General features: G+C 46.1%; 2 protein-coding genes across 2 annotated transcripts; both read right to left on the bottom strand.

Annotated features, from left to right (window-relative positions):
- Positions 1–1975: 1975 nt before the first annotated feature.
- Positions 1976–10350, bottom strand: LOC128484205 (vomeronasal type-2 receptor 1-like). The gene is made up of 7 exons (XM_053460525.1): positions 10084–10350; positions 6723–6850; positions 6293–6584; positions 4194–5009; positions 3790–4014; positions 3107–3230; positions 1976–2939 (listed from the first exon to the last, which is right to left on the bottom strand). The coding sequence occupies exons 1-7, from the start codon at positions 10348–10350 to the stop codon at positions 2020–2022; spliced, it is 2772 nt and encodes a 923-aa protein (XP_053316500.1). The 3' UTR covers positions 1976–2019.
- A 3626-nt stretch (positions 10351–13976) lies between these two features.
- On the bottom strand, positions 13977–19179 carry LOC128484204 (WAP four-disulfide core domain protein 8-like). The gene is made up of 7 exons (XM_053460524.1): positions 19155–19179; positions 18478–18627; positions 17678–17827; positions 17383–17523; positions 17126–17275; positions 14898–15125; positions 13977–14190 (listed from the first exon to the last, which is right to left on the bottom strand). Exons 1-7 carry the CDS (start codon positions 19177–19179, stop codon positions 14039–14041), a joined length of 996 nt encoding a protein of 331 aa, XP_053316499.1. The 3' UTR covers positions 13977–14038.
- Positions 19180–19387: the final 208 nt, after the last annotated feature.

Genomic DNA, 19387 nt, shown 5'->3' with positions numbered 1-19387 from the left:
GAATTATCTTAAAATATGTGCTTTCTGTGTGTCAGTCCATTTGCATGTTTAATGTTTAAAGGTGTGCGTGACGCGGTTAATTCTGCCCTTAGAGGTTTAAGACGGTGCATCGCTGCTCCGTTTCAGTCGGTGGCTGTGCGCGTAATACCCAATAGAAAGTGTACAGAGCCGAGTATTCTCTTCTATCTTCTGCGTATTTGTCACACGTAATGTTTTTGTTTTAGATCATCAAACTCATTTTAAAACTAGACAAAGATCACCCAAAATAAATGTATTTTCCTTAATGTATAGAAGTACAGCTGAAGGCGCACTGGAAGACGCACACAGGTGAACGTCCGCACCGGTGCCCGAAATGTCTCAAGAGCTTCACCCGCAGCGCCGAGCTGAGGAACCACCAGCGCACCCACACCGGAGAACGACCCTTCACGTGCCAGGAGTGCGGCAAGGCTTTTACACACAGCTCCAACCTCGTCCATCACCGAAGAACCCACACGGGCGAGAGACCCCACAAGTGCAACATGTGCCACAAGAGCTTCCGCCAGAGCTCCGATCTCAACCGCCACATGCGCACTCACTTGACTCAAAACCACCGCCACCATCAGTGCCCCCGCTGCAGTCGCGCGTTCGTATACAAATCCCAGTTGCTTATGCACAGCCGCGTCCATGCGGTGGAGGACATTCTTCACGGAGTAGAGTGAGGTCCCGCGGCTCGTGGGTTGGTCTGGAACATCCAACCTCGCTAGGACTTTCTAATTTGTGTTAATCCTATTTTACCAACGTCGGGTAAATTGGATCTGAAGCTCTTCGGAATACAGTGCGTCGTGCGGACCAGGAGCTTACTGGGGGTGCGAGATTCAAGCACAGCGAATGTCCTCAACGGGAGCGCTGGCGGAACGATTTGTGGAACCAACGTGTCAAATCGGTTGTTTAACCCCTTAATGACAAAGCCCGTACATGTACGGGCTCAAAACGCACTGTTTTCAATTGGGTTAGGGACTGCCCATTGTCCTTAAGGGGGTTAAAAAGCTCTGAAGGTTTGGGTCCGTTACAGGTTGCAGTAGTCTGCTGGGTGTTAATGCTCCTCTTTCTGTGTTTTTCAGTAAAATAATTATTTCTATTTTAGAGAAATAGAATAAGATTGTGTGTGTTAGCGTGCGTGTGTTAGCGTGTGTGCGCGTGCGTGCGTGTGCGTGTAAGTATACACATCTAGTACTGGCTGACCATGGACTCGTGGATACCCCAGCTGTTATTTGGATCTCTGCGCTGATCGTCTCTCAATCCTTTATTTTTTTTTTGATGGTCGGCCATCATGCTTCTTCAGTGTGATCTGCCAAAAACTGAAAGTAACAGAAAGGTGCATCGTGATAATAAAAACCGTTTTCTAGTTTGTGCGTCTTGTCTTGCCGAAAAAAGCATGCATATTTCTACCCGCTTCAAGAGTCCTCAGCTAGAGCATTCACTGGAGGGGACCTGGTGTCAGTTATTAAATACGCTGATGTCATTTTAATAAACCATCACACAGGTTAAATGTCTGTTTTTAATAGGAAACCTTAAAAAACGCAGTTTGTTATTAAATGATATGCTTTAGAGTCACTCATAAATTAGGATTTTTAACCAGGTCTTCGTTAATGCTAAGCCAAGGAGGGATGATGAGTCTACGTTTGGTCCATTGAAATGTTTCCAGGGTAGGGGTAAAGCCTGAATTGTATCTCTATCTGTCTTGATTGGATCGGATTTCCCACACAACAAACTAGACGTTCACCTTTTTTGATGATCCTCCAGATTGGTGGTTGGTAGAAATGTTGTCCGTACCTTGAACCACCTGGTCCGCTGCACGCATGGTGCCTTCAACGTTAAGGAACGTGGGTTGCCTGTTATTTCATCCTCCAAGACTTATGCGTTATTTCAGAAGGAATGTGGTGTCCATTTTTATTCTTTAGGTCCTGGTGGGTACAATCACCGCACACGTGACAGAGAGCCTCGCTCTATTAACCAATTACTACACGTCTGCACCTGACCTTACAGCTTTTCAATCCCAAACCTCTTATGGCTGGATAAATACTCCCTGTGACTCCTCTCTGGTCTCGCCAGTAAAATGTAGCATTTGGGGATGAAGATACAGCTCAGAAGTCCTGCGCTGGATGCCAGGATGGCGAATATCTGCACGGCCACTGTGTATTTGCCCCTGGTGCTCAGATAGGCAGGAATGAATGACACCCAGACGCTGCTGAAGACCAACATGCTGAATGTGATGAGCTTGGCCTCGTTGAAGTTACCAGGCAGGTTTCGCGCCAGGAAGGCGACCACGAAGCTGACCATTGCTAGGAGACCCATGAAGCCCATTGCCATGTAAAAGAAGATATTTTGACCTTCATCACATTCAAATATCACTTTATGGCTTACAGACTCTGTGTTCATCCTCGGAAACGGAGGAGACACGAGAAGCCAAGCTGAGCAAATTCCACTCTGCATCACAGAGCAAAGTCCTACCACGTTACGGGGTATCTTTGGTCCTAACCATTTCCTCAAGGGGCTGTTTGGGTTGGTGGCTTTAAATGCAAGTATCACCATGATAGTCTTAGCCAGAACGGAGGAGATGCTGATGGAGAACACAATACTGAAGCAGATTTGTCGCAGGAGACATGAAAAAGTGGATGGACGACCAATGAACAGTAGGCAACAGAGGAAGCAGAACATGAGAGACACCAGGAGGACATAGCTCAGCTCCCTATTGGTGGCTTTAACTATCGGGGTTTCCTTGTACCTGATGAAGAGCAATAAGATGGAAAAAGTAATAATGGAAAAGATGATGATGTTCGACACCAGTATGTATCCCAGCGGCTCTTGGTATGACAAGAACTCGACAACCTTTGGAACACATTGATCCCGTTCTTCATTGGACCACTGGTCAGTGGGACATCTCATGCATTCAGCGGCATCTAACAAAAAAGACATGTGTTACTATGATCTACTTCATATTACGTTAAGCCATCAATACTACACCCAGGAGAACCATTTCTTGTGACCATATAATAAATATATGCTTGTTTAACCCCCCCCCCACACTTTGCTTAGTATATAGATGTTTGCGATAGGGCGTACGAACCTGTCGTGTTTGAGATCTCTCCTGCCGAACAGGACACGCAGTTGAAGCAGCACACGGGCTGGCCACGTCGAATGAGTCTGCGGTAGCCTGGTTGGCAGCTGTCGCTACATACGGAGCGTGGAACCTGGTGGGGAAGGACACCCTGATTACGCGTGTAGTCCAAAGCTTAACCTTGCTGAAATAAAGCTCCGTTACACGCTGCCAGCTAACCCTTCAGGGACCAGAAATGGACACAACTTCTTCCTTCACGGAATAAATGTACTGAGAGACAATAAAATCAGGATCAAACAACTCGAGTCCCCAAGGACCACAAACAGACCAGGTCCCTGAAAACAAGCAATTCAATGCCAGGCAATTCAATTTAATTGCGATGCCTGTGCCAGAAATGTGGCCTGTTTCAGCCCTCTAGGGTTGGGAGTATTCATCCCTACACGATTTGGGGGGGTCATAGACACGTTTTGACTGATGACAGAATTATATAAAGTATCCATAAAAAAAGAGAGCCTGTGTAGGTTAAGGGTAACTATGGGATTTAATATTCTGCCCCCTTACACACCAATGCCTAATGGCATTGTTTTAGGAGGCTATAGAACCCTGCGACACCTTCATACCCATCAAACATTCAGGGCTCCTAGAAAAGAGGGACATGAGGGATTTGGGACTTGGGAGTGGGTTCTACTTACATTAGAAAAGTTCTCATTCCATATTATGGAACTGGTGTTAAGAATGACCCAGTTATCTTGTGATGTCCTGGGGTTAAAGGTTCCCACTTTCACTAACTGGAAGTTTCCATCCAGAACTTGGATAGTCATGATGTCATAAGAGCTAGAGAGGTCCCCGTTGGAATCAAAGTTGACCCATGGTCCGTCCTTGGCTCGAAACTTTGTTTTCTTCAGATACTGAAGAACCTGTAGATGAAGACCATACATACATATATATATATAGACCATGGTGATATGGAGGACTGTTTGATTCATCTCAATTCCCTGTTCTTATCTGATAATTAAATATAAATTGTATCGAATGGCCTTGTTGGCCCCGTCTGGTGTTTTCCTGTTAAACTGCAGGATTATGACGTGATTGTTACCTTCCAAGGGCGGATGCTGCTGACATTGGTGCATACGTGGTATCCTCCTTCTGATTGGCATGTAAGCAGGACATGGAGAGTGTGGGCATAGGCATAGACTGCCAGATAGGCATGGTATGTGTAACTCAGGTCATTTATCTCAAATAAGGAGTGGATCAGCTCCTTCACATCCTCTTTCCCTGAACAGGACATAGCCATCCCTGGAACGGTGTCGTTTTTCCCAATTGGCCAGGTGCAGTTAAAAGAAATTTCCCAAAACATCTGGATGAAAGGGTATTTGGTGTCCCCAGATGGTTGCAGGTGTTGGAGAAACTCCTGAAATCCTGACATGGATCCCGTGCTGGGCATTAGACCAATGGTTCCATTTAATACCCTCCAGGCCTTCTTGGAGAAGAGCCCAGGTGTCATAGTAAAGGAGGCAGACGAGATGAAGATCTTCCCAATCACTTTTTCATTGTACATCGTATCTAGAAGTGCTTTCACATGAGCCTCTGGGCTATGAAGGACAATCACGCTAACTGAACTTTCTTTAATGACAGCCACCACTCTCTGAATCTGTCTCATGGAGTAGCTCAAATGGATCTTCTCTATGAAGGCCACACAACTCCCACTCTTCTCTAACTCGTTCCGAATTGCTTGTCCTCCCTGCTCTCCAACATCATTGTCCACAACCAGCATCCCCACCCAAGTCCACCCAAACACGTTAATGATCTTGCTGAGGGCGATGTTCTGGAACATATTGGTGGACACTGTACGGAGGAATGATGGGAAGTTCACCTTGTCACTCAGTGATGATGAGGATGCACTGTGACTGATCTGGAAGAAGAGAAGAAGAGAGTGGTAGATAAAAGGAACAGCCTTTCTCAGCAGAAGGCCATCAGTGCCTTTAACTCTGGCCCAAAGACTAACTTGTTGATGGGTTGCATGGCAAGCCTTGGGTATAAACCACGCCACATAATGTGGTCAGTCCATATGCACTACATAGGAACATGTAATTCTACCTTCATATGCACTTTAATGCATGTAATGGCCATGTAAGTATTGCCTAAAGTTTTTATCCATGCAAATGTGTCGAGGGATTCCTCAGAATCCATGTTATACATTTAGCGTGTTCACTCACTTCCATGATAAATAGCCCTCTCAGGCTATCAACCCCCCAGTGTCCCGCTGCACAATGGGCCGGTTACAATGAGGGTCTTCTATCTATTTATCCTGGCTCAGCACAGCCTCCATAGACTTCATTAAAAGGTGCCGCCACCTTTAAGACACACTGCGGCAGGTTATGACATCATATCCTGATGCTTCATTTCTTAAATGCATAGAGCGCCATAATTGTACCTGGACTAGGAACACTAGGGCGGCCCTCGATTTACATTCAGCACTGCTTATCTGAATGTGCACAAACACTATGGAAGTACTATGTCCGTAACACTGGCTGTGTGCCAAAAAATCAGTAAAACAAGGAGAAAGAAAAGCTGCCTGAACACTAAAGATACCCAGAAAAACACAACCCTCATCACAAGTCCTTTGCTCAACGCATCTCCTGGTCAGCATTGCGCGACCGCTAAGGCCTTACCTCCAGCTTGCTCCCTTTATCTACAGCCACGAAGGCTGCCATTGCCGTCGGCTCCTTCATAGACTTTCATTAGCAAGAATACCTGGCCGGACGTTCAATTGTCAGCCATTCTATTGTTCCCCACAGGCAGTATGATAAGGAGTCGGGGTGTTTAGTAGATCGGGGGTCAGATAACAGAGCGAGAATCATACAAACGGCTGACATGCAGCTGCCTGAAAACTTTATACGGATCAAAAACTAGAAATGTTTTCAAAAATAAGCCCCACGGTTTTTTGAAAATGCAGATTTAATCTGATATAAAAAAAATTAAAAATGGTAGTTCCCCCTCTAAATGAAGATGTTTCCTAATCGTTCTAATACTATTGGGTTGCCATGTTAGAGTGAAGGAAAATGTAATTTTCAGCCTGTTTTTGCCTTCTTTTGGATCACAAATAACGCGTGATATTGTAGGTAGGACATGGTGGACATGTGTAATGGTAGGGAAATGGACAGCCTAGACCAGGGTTCCCTGAACTTTGGTTACCTGGGGGTAATGAAGGACGCCAAGGACCCTTGCTATAGGAAGAGATAATGCCGACATGGTTTCTCCAATGAGTCCGATCATATCTGAGGACTTGTGGCAGTTGTATCGAGGAACGGGGCTTCCAGTCCCTGACACCAAGGACAGGGCTCCCCAGATGGCTCGGAGCTCAGACATACATGAGTCAAAAAGACTGAACCCCAGGGTGATATTGGGCAACAGCTCCCGAGACTTGTTAATTTCATCTATCGCGAACATCAAACCAAGAACATCTCTGTAGTAGCGTACGTGGAACCTGCATGGGGAACAGAAAATCGGACGTACAGGTCAGCGCCGTATACGGCATGCAAGCCTCTCAATGGAAGAAGGTCCAGTGTGACCATCCATCTCTGGGACGTCCAGAAAATAGGAAAGATCGATAGATATATCTTACCCCTTACAGGAAGGAGGCTGCGGCACATCTTGAAAAGTCAGCTCTGGGAAGTCATATCCTGAGTGGATGACAAACAGTCCCCCAATGAGGACATCTCCAGGTTGGTAGAAGGAAGCAATCTTCCAGGGCTGGAGATAACAACCTGGTTGCCCCTCACCCAAGGAGAAGACCAGGAGGAGTGGGACATGCAGCAGCTGCCTCATTGACTCTGAATTTGGGTCAATTCACTCGGCGTTGCAAGAACATTTCATGATTGTTTCAATGAGAGAACCGAATCAGAACTGTGGATGAAGTCCAATTGAACAATTAAAATGTAGAAAATTAAAATGCTGTCCCGCTAGTACATAATTTCACGTACAATACCTTCAGACCCAATGAACCAAACACCTGCCTCGGTGCTTCCTTAATACTCTGAACATTTTGTTATCCTAACACTCTCCACCCCTCAGCGCCTGTGCTCCCTGCCAACTCCCCTCACCTCAGCGCCTGTGCTCCCTACCACTCAGTATCTATCTGTACTCCCCACACCTCAGCGCCTGTGCTCCCTACCACTCAGTATCTATCTGTACTCCCCACACCTCAGTGCCTGTGCTCCCCTCCACTCAGTATCTATCGGCACTCCCTACACCTCAGTGCCTGTGCTCCCCGCCATGCAGTATCTATCTACACTCCCCACACGTCAACATCTGTGCTCCCCTCCACTCAGTATCTATCTGCACTCCCCACACCTCAGTGCCTGTGCTCCCCTCCACTCAGTATCTATCTGCACTCCCCACACCTCAGTGCCTGTGCTCTCCTCCACTTAGCATCTTCAATCCCCACAACTCAGTTCCTGCACTCCCCACCACCCAGTGCCTATGTTCCCCACCACTCAGCTTCCGTACTCCCCACAACTCAACTTCTGTGTTCCCCGTCACTCAATATCTGCTCTCCTCACCACTCACTGCCTGTGCTCCCTACCACTCATCATAAGAGCTCCTTTCCAATCACTATCTCCACTCCCCGCAACTCAGCATCTGTACTCCTGTCCTTACAGCCTCCACACGTGTCACATGCGCTCCTCACCTCTTACAAGACTCCTCACCTCTAGAGTCCACCTCTCAGTCTGGGTTCTTCTCGCCTCTTCAGTCCTTAAAGTCCTGTCAGATTCAGGCGCCCGTACCTATACACAGGCGGCACGAGGTGGTTCCTTGTGAATTCTTCTAAACGTAACGTTAAATGCAATCAGAAACTAGGAAAAGGTCCGCTTATATATCTATTCTACATATCATTATATAATTATGTGCTCTTCAGGGTTTGTGCATTTAGTACAATATCAGGCTGATATGCCTACAGGTACCGGAATAAATCTCCAAATACCTTTACAATAAAATCAGTATGGCCGCTGCGTGTTCCTAGGCATTGTCAGTGTCCGTGGCAGTAAAGAAGCATTTACATACATGTATATATATACACGTTTATATGTCTATGGACCGTTCGCATTTCTGGAGAGCAGATGGGATCCCTGCACTCTGTGGACGTCGGAACGTTATAATTAACAGTGAAGGTTTCCACCTCTCATACCCCTGGAGCTTTGTGAAGACCCAACATATGGAGTGCACTTGGTGTAAGGAGGAACTCAGAAATTACAGGCTGGCCGTCCCTTAATTACAGGTTCTGAGTCCCCCTAGATTGAGAAAAATGACATTTAATTGTCGGCGGTGGAATCCAGGACCTCTGGGACATCCTACAGGACTCTGGAGATCTGCGGAGACCCGGACGGTCTGTGCTATCGGTCCACGAAGATTATAGTCTTTGAAACCCAACAATTAGTTGTGGAATCTTCTAGGAGACTTTTACCTAAATTCTGGGTCCTGCTGTCCACCTAGAAGAAGGCAAATTGTTAAAAAAAATATGACATTTTGTTGAAAAGCACAGCTGCTTTGGTGGCGAATGGTCTATTAAACGACCACTAGGTCCCACGTCTGGCCACCTCCCGTAGGTGAGGCTCATCGGGGTTGGTTTCTGTTATAATGCAGATATACCGGTAATAGAGATGTTAAACTCTCCTGCAACCTCCCAGGTTAGTGAATACGCTCTTCAGTACTGGGAAGCAGGTACATCAAGTAACCCCGACGCATTTAAATGTTTTTAGGGGCAAAAAAACAACCAACAAAATTGTTTTGACCAATTATAACCTAAGTAGGGTATGGTGATGAAAGCTGGACCCTGTTGAACTCTTGAATAGATGTGTTGCTTTTTACCTGTAAGGGTTAATGTTTGAGATTTAATAAAGCGGATCTTTCATGTTTCCAAAGACTATATTTGACATCAAATATATATCTAGGAGAATATAGGTACAAAAAAAATGACAAAAACACACAAGAAAAATAGTCGTCAAACCCTTGTACAGCGCCGCGGAATATGATGGCACTATATAAATCAATAAATAATTATACAAATAATAATAAAAATCAAAGAAGTGAAACCTGTGCAGGCTCACATAGGTATAAACGGCCAATTTCAAGCTTCGTGTTGGAACGCCGTCGTGTCTGTCGGCCTTGGAGAAGGTCATGAGGGAGCTGAACTAAATGAACTCTGAGGTTTACTCAATGACCCCTTATTCTCTATCGTTCCTTATATAGGACTAACCCTTCACTGTCCATTTTTAAGACCTAATAGCAGGGGATTGCTCATTTAGGACTTGGAGTCAAATGAACTTCGAACAACAAGAGGTGATGACCGACTCCATTCATCGCGCCTATCTGAGATTCCTTTACGGTGGGTCTACAACTCCACGACTCCGTGCTTTTATCTCAGGTCTCAGTCTGACATCTGAGGTTACATCTGATCTCCATCTTTTTAAAGAATTACAGAATCCAAGTACACGTACTTAAGTATAGGGTTATTTCCATGCTGGGGGGATCTTCCAAGATGATGATCTGTCCACCGGTTTTGGTTGGACTTTGGAATAAAATAGCAGCAGAAGGCTCTGCCTGTCCCACCATGTCTCCTGTCATCCTTGTGTCTTCTGAGACACCTGTGGCTTGTCTGGTGACCAAGCGCCTTCATACCCAGGAGTGCTCCCATCTTCCTTGGACGGGGCATTGCTTCTTGGCATTGATTGGTGGTGCTGTTGTGTTAGTCAGTGTTGTTTTTCCCGCTGGCTTTCACACACACACAGCCTTGGCCTATGAAATTATTTTGCCCTTCTGATTCCCTTGGTTAATTGGATTACCTGGAATTTGACTTTCGACCTGGACTTTGATTATTCTTTTTGGTTACCCTTCTGTATTTTGTCTGTTACCCCGGCTATACCAACCTTCATTTTGCATGCTGTTCTCTCTGGCATCTGTCCTGCTAATCATCTGGATGCTCTTACTGCTTCCTGCTGCTCGCAAGGTCCCATCTCAGTGTCCTGCCGCCCGCCAGATCCCACCTCAGTCTCCTGCCGCCCGCCAGATCCCACCTCAGTCTCCTGCCGCCCGCCAGATCCCACCTCAGTCTCCTGCCGCCCACCAGATCCCATATGAGTCTCCTCCCGCCCACCAGATCCCATCTGAGTCTCCTGCTGCCCGCCAGATCCCATCTCAGTGTCCTGCTGCCCGCCAGATCCCATCTCAGTGTCCTGCTGCCTGCCAGATCCCATCTCAGTGTCCTGCCCAGGTGAATGCTTATGACAGCAATGTGTAATGTTTAATTAAACGTCTACCAAAAAATAGTGTCTTTTTGGGGGAAATATAGTAGATTGAAAGGTTCCAAAGATAGAATTATGTGACCCCAATGGAGTAAGACAGCTCTGTAAGACCTTCATGATCTAATGATTGTGAGAGACATTTACATTCCCCATGAAGAAATGACCTCCAAGGCGTCACGCCTACAGGCCACGTGGGGTTTGGGTACTGTGGACAATGTAGAATGGTTTTGATACTATATACATTTTTTGGATTTGTTTTCATATCTAGAAGAGCTGAGTTTTATTGCCTTCAGAAGCAGAGGTCCGGCCATCTTCACGCGACACATTTACTCATTTCACATGCTGACAGCTCATATCATTATTTACATGCTGATCTCATGATGTATTTTTCAGGTACTTTACTAGAATTCCAGAAATGAGCTTCAGAATAATCGAGTGTGTCTCAGCACTCTGGCAGCGAAAGGGTAAACACGAGATCTCGATCCCACAATCCTTTACTCTTGAGTACCGGTACCGGGAAGACATTGGCGCTATTAGACATGTTACGCAGGCCGCACTATAGGAGCAAAAACAAAAGATCCTCTGATTAGCCAGACATTATGTATTAGAACCCCGCTCGTATGTGTTAAGTTATCCCTTCCTTCTTGTAAAGTTCCTGATTGTTGCTGATTGGTTCGGGCAGCCTTTGTGAGGATGGAGAGGAGATGGTAGAGAACTTCAGGACAGGAGACTGGTTGGATGGGGCTTATTTTACCAGCTTTTGCCTGAGTTCCCCGACGCCCCGAAGTAAAAGAGTCCCTTACTTTTAACTGTGATATTTCCATATATTGATATATTTAGTCCTGCTAGAAGCTGTGACGGTGACGTGAGACACTAGACAGATAGTGACGTGTAATAAATACACGGGGTCGGCGGCAGAACCCACATAACAAACATTCTGTCACCTGGAGGGAAATACACGCAGTCCTGCCCCATAGCCGTACGGCAACACTTTCCCTCAACTGAGCAGTCGCCGTCCTGTCCGCAGAATGAATCCCTGCAGGACAGTTTCCTTGGACTCTTTACTTCTGGACACGTCCCGACGGGATCTGTATAGACAGACAATGAAAAAGATATCCAAATAGCCACCCGGAAAGAAAGACGGGGAAAAGAAACCAGAACCACAGAAGAGTGGGCGACAAACATTCCGAGCGCCTTCAAAATAGGGGGGGGGGGTTTGGGTTCCAAGGAGGGACTACCGCTCCTGAAGAAAGACACTTGAGAAGTATGATGGGGTGGAGAGGAATAATGATGCAGAACAAGAAGTTAAGACCGTTGCCTCCAGCGGCTGGGTTTCTGGTCCATGTACATGGCTTATTTTAACGCGTGAGCAGCAAATTTACGGAAAGCGCTACTTCGTCGCTGTGCTTGTCCGCTTTAACTTTCTGGTGACTCGGAAGTCTTTCGCATAAAGACTAAATTTAAAAAAATAAACAGCGATCTGTAGATGTGAACTCTTCCTAGTTTGTGAAGATCATTCATAGTTTAATACCCCCCTCCCAGTTAAGTCTAAAGTACGGCTAATAGCGCATTTACTGGAAGGAATCCCATCGCTGCCACCAATTAGGGAGAGAGATATTTGCTACCTGGCGTTGGGGTCCTGCAGCTCCAGCCACAGATATTACAGCACTTCTGCTCCCCGGGACAGTCTCCGTCACCTTTACACCTCGGTTCGCCGGGAAAGCCTTTACATAACGGAAATATTCTCGGACACTGCCCTGGTTTCACTGCAACGGAAATATCACTTACATGATGAGGCAGGAGGTATAGGTTAATGAAGAATTGGCCGTGAAGACGCTCAAGTGTTATTCCGTATGCAGGGGACAGTCTGCAAGGTCAATCTGACGACTTCCTAAGTAATGGACCCAGCAACGGACCATAAGATAAGTTGGCGTTGTGCCAACCTACGGCATTTTTGGGATGATACACACGGATTACTGGCTTGATTACAATCCCTGGTGCCCAACGTAATATCCACCATGAATTAAGAATGCCTCTATATTGCGTACTAATACTGGATTCTTACCTTTGTCACTGAGCACACATTTCAGTTTACATTGGGAACAGCAGCATTTTTGGGAACGAGGACATTCGTCATCCTTACGACATTCGTCGGGTTCTGGACTCTTGTGTATACAGCTGAAGGGGTGATAGGATGGACAGACTTCCTTCACAGCCACATAAGTCTTCTCTGTGGGGGGGGATAATTATTTTCGTGATTTTACAGATAATTAATAATAATTAAATGGAATAAACAGCTTCTTAATATGGATATCACTACCCCCCATACCTATCTCCTCTAGGCAACCACAGAAATAAAGTTTAGAAATGAAAATAGTAAAAAGGTGATAAATCTCTTATTGATAGTACTTGTTCCTAATGGACAGACCATCTGTCATGGTCAGGTTGCAAATTGATCATCTTCACGCGGCCGATATAAAAAGTCAGCGGCCACTTTGTTAGCGATACCCACTCACGCAAGTAACCAAATCGTACAAAACATGAAGATGTGACAAAAAAGGTTTCGGTATCATTTGATCAAACATTACTATGGAGAAGACACCTGATCCATGGAGAGCCTCGGACCGTGGTATGATTATTGCACCACAACTGGCACAGTTGGGCTCCTGGGATATTCACATATTGTCTATGGAGCTTAAAGAGAATGGGGTGATTAACATTATACAACAAGTGGCAAACAACACCATGGTAAAGGGGTTAGAGGACTCGACTTGTTCACGTAGAGGATTGGTGTAGAACCTTCAACTTGGAGACCGCGTTCTTGTCATGTAGGGGTTGGAGAAGAGTATCTGATGAAGTGGCTACTGGGTGCAGATCAACCCGTTATGGTTTGCCTGTAAATGGACCTCCTAATAATGGACTACAGTTAATACACTTGTTGAGTCTGTAGATGGACTTCATGCTACTGGACATTGTCTATCTGTTGATGGACAGGAGACGTGTGGACATGGCCAAGCTCCAGATGGACTAGATATTTGTGTCCACAGTTGTGGATTATTGTTATTGTGAGGGTCATAATTACGTCGTGGGGGCTGCAGGCATTGCCTTTTGTTCTTAAAGGTGCAGCATTTTTCCTCTTCTGTGCAATCATCGTCGTTATTACAGCTCTGTAACGTGCATGGCACGGCGTCCTCGGCCACCGCTGGACAGGCCTCTGCTGGCTCTGCATAAACCAGACACAAACTTACTGTTCAATAACTGCAGACGCTAGAGAAAACAGCTCAATAACCTGAAATGATGGAGAAGTAAGTTGATAAATGGGGAATCAGTAACCCCAGAGAAAACACATTGTTCATCAACTATATACACTGGAGAAAATTGACCGTTGAGGATGCTTTAATAGTTTCTGGCAGTTCAATGATGTCCCGAGAAGATTGATGGCCCCAGGTACTATAGAACTAGAAGCCAACTACTCAGAAACCACGAGCACTGGAGATATTGGATGGTCACCCCGAATAGAAAATATTTTTATATCAGAAAGGCCTAGTTTTAGAACAAGACAATTGTCTTCTCTAAGGTCTTCTCCTCTGGTCCTGTAGACCTAAGGCTGTCCCGGTCTCCTTTCTCTGTCTTCTTAGGATCATACGTTACCGGGTTTAGGATCACTGCAGACCCTGCCGCAGATATCACAACACTTTTTATCACCGGGACAGTCTGTGTCAGTGTCGCACTGTGGGTCCGAGGGGAAAGCAGCACAGATGGTCTGGACAAGTGGGCAACGGCCTGCTTTTCCTGAAAGAGACACCAAAATCGAAAGAAAGTAACACAAGTTTAGTAAATTTACCCTAATTTCGTAAAAATGTACTAAACTCGTGTAAGAAAATAAACACCTATAATATTCATATGCGTGTAAATGTTTGCCTGAATTGACTTTCAGCATGAAGCAAATGTTCTGTTACTTTCTTGCATCACTTCCTGTCTTACAGTAGCTTCCTGTTCGTGGACTATTTAGGACTTTGAATTTACTCAATGGATCGGAAGCTCTGAAAAATGACCTTTTAAGCTCCATTAGTGTCCAGACACAGAAAGTGAGGTGGATGTGCTGCGCTCTCACGCTGCGGGGCAGCCAATGCTTCTAGATATTCCAAAATGGCAGCACACAAGCAAATTCCTAGTTCCCAATACAAGGTTCAGGACATTATCTTGTCCCTAAGGAGTTAAAACATGGTGTAAATCGGGGCTTTCTAAAAAGAAAGGATTAGTGTGGAACATGGAAGTCTATGTTTAAGGATCCTTTCTTGGAATGGTCAGCGTTTGCCCCCCAGGTCTTGGGGTAAATAGGCAGATTCTCATGGTTTAATCTGTGCACCCTGATTGGAGGTTTCCTCCCTGCTATATCACAGCTGGGATCCCTGCTTGAATACAGGTGACTTAATACATTATGTCTTGAGGTCCCGATTTCAATGAGGGCCGCTATGATGTCATTAGTGAGTCCCTGCCGAGGGCTATTAAAATGTCTCGCAGGTTTGATGAAGAGACTTTAGTGAATGATGTCGGGATACCAATCATTATCTCACGTTTTATAGGGTAGACACATTTGGCTCCACAACTCGAACAGCAACATTTCTTTGACTTGGGGCAATCGGCGTCACTCCGACAGTCGTCGCTCTGTGCTTTCCCGCTGACACACGTTATGGCCTTCGATGGAGGACAAACAGTGGTTACCTCTGGAGGAGGAGAAGACAGCGTTTATTTTACCAAATGAATGTCTGGAGAAACCTCTGTGTTACTTGTGTGGATGATATTCACATTATGTATATGAATCGGCTGTCAGTGTCATCGTTTTCCCATAAGCCCTCAATGTGTTTCCTGTAACCCGCCACAAATGTAGCAAAGCTTCCACGCGTCAGCGGTCAGAACATGATATCCCTCTCTCCTACCCAATATTCCTCTTTCTTCCACTGATATCCTTCTTTCCTCCCCCGATGTCCCTCTTTCCTCCCCTGATATCCTCTCCTCCCTGATACCCCTCTTTCGTCCCCTGATAGCCTTCTTTCCTTCCCTGATATCCTCTCTCATCCACTGATATCCCTCTCTCCTCCCCTGATACCTCCCTCTCTCCTCCCCTGATACCCCCTCTCTCCTCTCCTGAGCCCCCTCGCTCATCCACTGATATCCCTCTCTCCTCCCCGATACCCCCTCTCTCCTCCCCTGATACCCCCTTCTCTCCTCCCCTGAGCCCCCTCTCTCATCCACTGATACCCCCTCTCTCCTCCCCTGAGCCCCCTCTCTCATCCACTGATATCCCCTCTCTCCTCCCCTGAGCCCCCTCTCTCCTCCCCTGATACCTCCCTCTCTCATCCACCGATACCCCTCTTTCCTCTCCCGATGTCCCTCTTTTCAGAAATGGGATATATTTTGGGGAGAGGGGGTTGGACATCATTGTCTAGCGAGTAAATCGTTTAACCCCACGCAGCACAAATAATAACAATAAAAATGCTTTTTTGATAAGAAAACGGAGGGTTTAGAAGTGCGATGAGGCCTATGAATGGAGAGGGGGTGCGGGAACAAAGAGAGAGAGAGAAATACTTCACAAAGATCAGAAGACCAAAGAAACGCGACAGATCCTATCGGACTTTATTCACAAACAGACAATACGCCATTTACAAACCAGCGCCTCACGCCAATAAAACCCCCGGCCGACGTGCTTTTGTTTCCTTTGCCTTTTGACGCGGGCTTCAAGGGACTATAATTATACTTAAATAAAAGTCTCCGCCTGTCCTTCCTGTGGACTGAATACGAAAGGTCAGTTCACTTAAACACTTCCTGTGAAATATATCTTTTTAATATTAGGATCTTATCATGCTTCCTAAGGTGCCTGATATTGTCCACACTCTACAACAACACCTTTTTCCTCCCCGATCTCCCTCTTTTCTCCCCTGATGTCCCTTCTCCTCCCCTGAGGTCCCTTGTTCCTCCTTTTACCTCTCCTGATGCCCCTCTCTCCCCCCGATGCCCCTCTTTTCTAGGAGGTCAGAATGTTTGCTGGGTATGAGGGGATCGCAGGGTTCTACAGCCCTAAAAGCCCCAATAATGTGTATAGAAACAGCAGGGAACGGCTTTATAAATCAAACGGGGTAAATAAACCCCAGTATTCTTCTTCTAAATGCCCCACTCAGTTACACAAATACCCCCCGCTGGAGCACAAAGTCAACTAACGGACCATGTGAAAAGGTAAACATGGGGTGCACTGTGATGATGATGAGGATGTTAGGGCCACATTTCGGGCCTACCAAATATACGATGGAAAGAATTCTGAAAGAATATGTTTACGACCTGTCATGGCCGTTCAGGGTACCGGTTAATGACTGGCGCCTGTGTTTCAGCAAAAAAGACATTGGAGGGCAAAATAACCCTTTTAAGTTATTTAATAATAATTAATAATGATAATTTAATAATAATTAATAATAATAATTTAATAATATTTAATAATAATAATTTAATTATTATTATTATAATTAGATAAATATATATATAAAATAATTATTATAAATTATTATAATTATAATTTGTTATTATGTTTTTTTCAATAAACAAAAAAAAAAAAACTAAAAAACCCCCACATTTTTGCACATTTACCTAAATGCGAGGCGTAAAGAAACATCGGCATTGAATTCATTGAATTTCATTAACATGTTAATCCAGCCGCGTACTCGCGCCGCTGTACCTGTCGGAGATTTGACACATTGCTGTTTCCCCCGCGACGCGCAGCACTTCTCATCCGCCGCGCAATCCGCATCGCGGCTGCACGTGACGGAGGAGCACCGGAGAGACTTCGCCTCGGCGATCCCAGCGTCGGGGCAAGACCCAAAAGGCTCTGCAACAAAATCGTCTTCATCAGGAGGAGACGCGCTTCCATTATCCTCATGGATTCCCAGGATCCCACTTCTGCCACCAACACGAAGAGAAACCAAACCCTCTCACCTTCTTCGGGGTCCCAGCAGCTCTTCCCGCATATATCGCAGCACTTCTTTTTGTTAGGGCAGTCACTGTCCTGCTTACATTTTGGGACTGGAGTAGGCGTTTTACACTTCGCCAGTATGGGAGGGCATCGGCCGTATTTCACTGAAACGCAAAGAGGACGAGGTTCTATCTATACGTTTCTGGCAATCAATGAATTGTTAATATTGTGCATACACCCCTCTTGGGGCTATTATATGTTAACTTGCGCTGGGGCAAATGTCAGATATACCCGCTGGTGCAGGGTATTATCTCTTACCTTGGACGGGGGGGACACACTTCCAGCCACAGTTGGAGCAGCAGCATTTCTTGTCTCTGGGACACTGGACGTCGGTTTTGCACTCATCGGGTCCAGGTCTGGCCAGCGGGCAGATCGCAGGATCAAACGGAGGACACACATTTAGAACATCTATAGAGAGGTTTGAAGGAACCCGGTAAGCCGATAGGGGGCGAAGCCATGTGATAATTAATTCATGTGATAATTAATTCATGTGATAATTAATATGAAGGATCGGTGGATCCTACAGACAGCGCTGCCACAATTTAGTAAAAATTATAATGAGGTTTGGCCGGACAGCACCCACCACCTCCGACTAATCATCGTACCTGGGGACTTCCCAGGGTGGGCTACCTGGGGCTCTCTGTGTTCTGGACTAATACCATTGTGTAGTGGCAGAGCTAGCCTCACATAGTGGCATGGGTGACCCGCTTAGGGGTGGGACTGTGGGAGGGAAGTGGGCGTGGCCAGACAGCGCACCCCTCCCTGTAGGAAGTAGAAACTGACCGGGAGACCTGGATAACAGAAGGTTATTACTGAGTCATAGTCAAAAACTTTACATTTAAATAACACCAAAAATGAGGGCTGGACTGGGGGTGAAAAAAAAGATGCCTGGCACTTTAAGGCTGGCGGCCGATAACTAACTCATCACTTATACATCGCGCTAGCCAACGTTCCGCTGCATAACGGTTGGAATGACGAGCAGCTCCACAAGGCCGGCAGGTACCGTCCGTGCCCACCGCTTAAATAATCATCACTTTCCACGGGGCGAGAAGATTTACCGGGCTGGGGCTTCACACACTTCTGGCTTTCATCAGACAGACAGCACTTCTGATCCAGGCGGCAGTCGTTATCGCTGGTGCAGAATATGAAAGGACACTGAAGGCTCCCCGCGTCTTTAATATCATAGCTGGGACACGACTCCTCGGGTCCTGCGCGGATTGATAGTAAGAGGGTTAATACGGAGATCATGCGGGTCGCAGTGCTCTTCCCCTTTCAATTCCAGAAGAGTCTCAGCGGGCAAACAAACTTCATGAATTCAGGAGCATTCAGAATGAAACCTCGACCAACAACATCTCAAGGGTAAAAAGCCTCCAGAGTACTGTGGGCATCGTCTACGTGGGAAGTGAAGTCCAGAGCTTTACGGCCCTCTCTGTTCCATTTGGAATTTTGGTTCCTCTAATCCTAAGAAGTGGCTTTTACTTCTCTACTCTACCCATAGGATGAACATTTCCCCTGCGAAGCCCTCAGATAGACCTCGATACAGATTAGCCAAACAATCCCTGAACAGAAATGTTGGACGAGGCAAATATTTATGTGAATAAAGCATAATTATATAATAATAATCATTTAGTAATATTATTATTCGGCTGTAACGGTGTGAACTCCAGCGGAGAACGCCAGGGAGCCCCTTTAGGATGCATCTCGCTCCGCGCTCCATCTCCAGTGGCGATGTTACCTGGCAAGACGTCGGCACAAGCCATCCCGCAGTTGTCGCAGCACTTCTGCGTATCCGGACAGTCCGCGTCACTCTCACATTTTGGAAACATGAAGACGTTTCTACACTCTGGGGATCGGGGGGGGCAGCGTCCCGGTTTCACTGTAACGAGATATTCATGTGATTAATTTGTTACAGTGGAGTCAGCGCTCACCTCTCCTACTCCCTCTCCTGCGATACTTTCACTAGCGCGG

Source organism: Spea bombifrons, chromosome 3 (genome assembly GCF_027358695.1).
Source record: "Spea bombifrons isolate aSpeBom1 chromosome 3, aSpeBom1.2.pri, whole genome shotgun sequence".
Taxonomy (NCBI): Eukaryota; Metazoa; Chordata; class Amphibia; order Anura; family Pelobatidae; genus Spea; species Spea bombifrons.
This window is presented reverse-complemented; position numbering and strand designations above follow the sequence as displayed.

Bases quoted from the DNA above. Each gene is read 5' to 3' on its own strand.
- LOC128484204 (XM_053460524.1), bottom strand. From the start codon at position 19,179: ATGGCTTGTGCCGACGTCTTGCCAG. The intron at 15,126-17,125 runs GTACAGCGGCGC...CTCCTCCTCCAG, and splicing joins ATGTGTCAAATCTCCGACAG to AGGTAACCACTGTTTGTCCT. The intron at 14,191-14,897 runs GCAGGGACTCAC...TGTCTCTTTCAG, and splicing joins AGACATTTTAATAGCCCTCG to GAAAAGCAGGCCGTTGCCCA.
- LOC128484205 (XM_053460525.1), bottom strand. From the start codon at position 10,350: ATGGGATCTGGCAGGCAGCAGGACACTGAGATGGGATCTGGCGGGCAG. The intron at 5,010-6,292 runs GTAACCAAAGTT...CTCTTCTTCCAG, and splicing joins GCGTCCTTCATTACCCCCAG to ATCAGTCACAGTGCATCCTC. The intron at 3,231-3,789 runs GTAAGTAGAACC...CTTCCCCACCAG, and splicing joins GGAATGAGAACTTTTCTAAT to GTTCCACGCTCCGTATGTAG.